This window comes from Habropoda laboriosa, unplaced genomic scaffold, assembly GCF_001263275.1.
Source record: "Habropoda laboriosa isolate 0110345459 unplaced genomic scaffold, ASM126327v1 scaffold291, whole genome shotgun sequence".
Classification (NCBI taxonomy): Eukaryota; Metazoa; Arthropoda; class Insecta; order Hymenoptera; family Apidae; genus Habropoda; species Habropoda laboriosa.
In genome coordinates this window covers 2,171,230-2,174,629 of record NW_017100515.1, presented here as the reverse complement: position 1 = coordinate 2,174,629, position 3,400 = coordinate 2,171,230, and the positions used below count along the sequence as shown (strand labels likewise).

At 28.6% G+C, this 3,400-nt stretch overlaps 1 protein-coding gene across 1 annotated transcript in view; it reads left to right on the top strand.

The window, feature by feature from the left end:
• Positions 1-1,941, top strand: part of LOC108576420 (tyrosine-protein phosphatase corkscrew) — a 3,484-nt gene extending 1,543 nt beyond the window's left edge. The window contains exons 5-12 of the mRNA XM_017939412.1: positions 41-153; positions 239-507; positions 579-658; positions 732-914; positions 972-1,148; positions 1,226-1,442; positions 1,533-1,684; positions 1,777-1,941. Coding sequence (XP_017794901.1) covers positions 41-153; positions 239-507; positions 579-658; positions 732-914; positions 972-1,148; positions 1,226-1,442; positions 1,533-1,684; positions 1,777-1,941 — 1,356 coding nt within the window. The remainder of the gene's footprint in view (positions 1-40; positions 154-238; positions 508-578; positions 659-731; positions 915-971; positions 1,149-1,225; positions 1,443-1,532; positions 1,685-1,776) is intronic.
• The last annotated feature ends 1,459 nt before the right edge of the window (positions 1,942-3,400 follow it).

The window sequence follows — 3,400 nt, the reverse complement described above, 5'->3', positions numbered from 1 at the left end:
AAATCTTTGACTTCATTATTGGAAACAATAAATATTGCAGGATAATAAATATGATGTTGGAGGAGGTGATAAATTTGATAGTCTAAGTGATCTGATAGAGCATTATAAACGTAATCCAATGGTGGAAACAAGTGGAAGTGTTGTCCATTTACGGTAAGAAATATAAAGTATTATGATCTTTTATATGCATATGGTAATATAAATGTACTTTCATTTTTTTTTTTTTTTTCTTTTCTAGGCAACCTTTCAATGCTACTCGTATAAATGCCAGTGGTATTGAAAGTAGAGTAAGACAATTACATAAAGAAAATGGTTGTTCAAATGGATGGTTTTGGAATGGTGCTACAGGTAGCAATGAAGGAGGAGTAGGGCGTGGTAAAGGAAAAGCTGGGTTCTGGGAAGAATTTGAGTCATTGCAACAGTTGGAATGTCGTCATTTGTTTTCCAGGAAAGAAGGTTTACGCCCTGAAAATCGGGCAAAGAACCGATATAAAAATATTTTACCATGTAAGATTTTTCCGTTTTTAAACTCAATTGCTTTTATGTATACATTTCAATTACCAATGATTTTTCCATAGTTGATCATACAAGAGTGCGTTTGAAGGACGTTGATCCAAATATTCCTGGAGCCGACTATATTAATGCTAACTATATTAGGGTAAATTTTTTTTGTTCTTCAGTATTCATCTTATATACAAGTATTAAATCAATTTATATATAAATATTTATAGAACGAAGAAGGAGATGGACAAACTAGTGGAATTAATACAAGTGGTGATTTTGGTTCATTTAATAAATGTTATATTGCAACACAAGGTTGCCTTCCAAATACAATACAAGATTTTTGGCATATGGTATATCAAGAAAATACACGAGTTATAGTTATGACCACCAAAGAAATGGAAAGAGGAAAAGTATGTAATCTAAAAATAAATATTGAAAGTATATTTGAAAAATTGTACGTGTTTTAGAATAAATGTGCTCGGTATTGGCCAGAAGAAGGTGAAGTTACAGAATATGGGGGTGAATGGAAAGTGCGTGCTTTATCTCGTACTTCAACGACAGATTATACATTACGGGAATTTTTGTTACATGGAAATAAACCATGCTTTACGGAATCCAGAAGAATTTACCACTATCACTTTCAAGTACATAATTACTATTTACATCAGCATCCACATATAATTTAAAGAATAAAATTGATTATATTATACTAACTTTTCAGGCATGGCCTGATCATGGTGTTCCATCAGATCCCGGGTGCGTATTAAATTTTCTTCACGACGTGAATGCAAGACAAGAATCAATCGCTGCTTCTCTTGCGTCAAGTGGTCAAACTGTTCCAAGCATAGGTCCAATTCTCGTACACTGTAGCGCTGGTATTGGTAGAACTGGGACATTTATTGTTATCGATATGATTCTTGATCAAATCAAGCGTCATGGTAATTATATCTTTATTTTAATAATTATTTTGCTTAAAGCTCTTATTTTGTGTAATATGCTTATCTGTTTTATGTACATTATATTTTTAGGATTGGACTGTGAAATTGATATTCAAAGAACAATTCAAAGAGTACGTTCGCAAAGATCAGGAATGGTTCAAACAGAAGCACAATATAAGTTCGTTTATCTCGCTGTATTACATTATATTGAAACAGTATCTCAACGGATGCAAGCAGAGCAGGTAATTAGTACTTTTATGAAAACAGTTACTGAAGTTTTTATATCCATTATGTATCGATTCATTTTTATTTATTTGATCTATTATTTTTACAGAAATCTCTCCATTTAGGTCGAGAATATACTAATATTCGTTATAAAAGTGAAACAAACGCTACGGCTATGGGTGATATTCCGATCCCTACATGTACTGCGACAACTCTTTCGACATCAGCACATTTTACATTACCCACTCCTATCAATAGTTTGAGGCCAAAGTAATTAATATTAACGTCACCAAATATCGAGATTTTTGAAAAGCAAAGAAGAGGCTTTGTTACTCTTACCACATGTGGTGTTGAGCTTTTGTTATTATCATAATATACTTATTAAAAATTTAATTTGCAAATTAATTGGTTATTTCAAATATTTTTCAAAAAATGTGCTATTACAATGAATTCATATTCTTTCGTATTTAATACAATGATTATACTTATATATTGCATATACGTATGACCATAATCAATATAAAGAAATTACAATTGCACCATTTTGCAATTAAATTGGTTATTTAAAAGTAATCAGTGACATTTTAAAGTGTTGTATCATAGAAAAATAATGATATTTTTATGGCAATTTGATCGCAGTACTGAATGACAAAAAATTTTAGAATACAAAGTCTCAATAATAATTATATTAAGTATAATAGAAGTATGTAATTGCTTTCATAAAATAATTTCGCTACCTATACTGCATCAAATATTAATTAGATAACAAATTTGTCTCAATACATTTATCATCTTTCATGCCTACCTTTAAGAAACAATAGCGAATCTTCTTTAAAATTTAATTTTCTCGAATATGCAACGAATTTTTAAAAATTTCTCTAGGTTTCAGGTATAATATTATATATTGTGCCTCAAAATATATTGATATTTGCTTTTATTGTGATTATATAATTGTACAAATTTTTCTAGTAATATTTAGGACTGATTTTTATGTAGAATTTTTCTTTTAATATTTTTTCAAAGATTGCGAATAAGAAACATTTATTATTTGTAAATTTTATCATGGTACAAGGCAGAACGCGCAAAGATGTGATACATTTAGTTTCACGCATAATAAAAAATACATAGGCCTTCTATTTCCTTGAGAAGGACCCTTTTATTGCAATTGATATTTGTTACTTTTAGTATTTGTACTTAATTATATTGTAAACATTAGTATTGAAGTCCATTTATTCATTTATAAGAAAGTTTAACACCGAATATTAGCATTAAAAGAGACAGCGATGATAATTGTGAAAATTGAAATTAAAATTTGTATATTTAAACACATACTCATTTAAACATTTATATTAAACAAATTTTTATCATTTTCGCACAAACTTTTTTATTTTATCATTTTTTATCATTGTAACAAATTTCATCATATTCATTCTTAAAGTTAAGTAAGGCTACATAAGGAATAAAATTTTTGCTGCTCCAAACTTACTCTAACGCTTGTATTTTGTATGTAATTTTTATACAAACGTAGATTATACATGCTTTAATACTATTAGTGCCTATTTTATATATTTTTTGTATTCATTTATGATATTTGAATGACATTTTAACAAATACATAGCTTATCAGTGTTTAAATTAAAACTTTGCTTGTAAAGTATACATCTGAGTGAGTCCTGCCTTATAAACTGAATCGCAAATTTGATATTTTAAAAGTATTTTATTACATTATTCCGA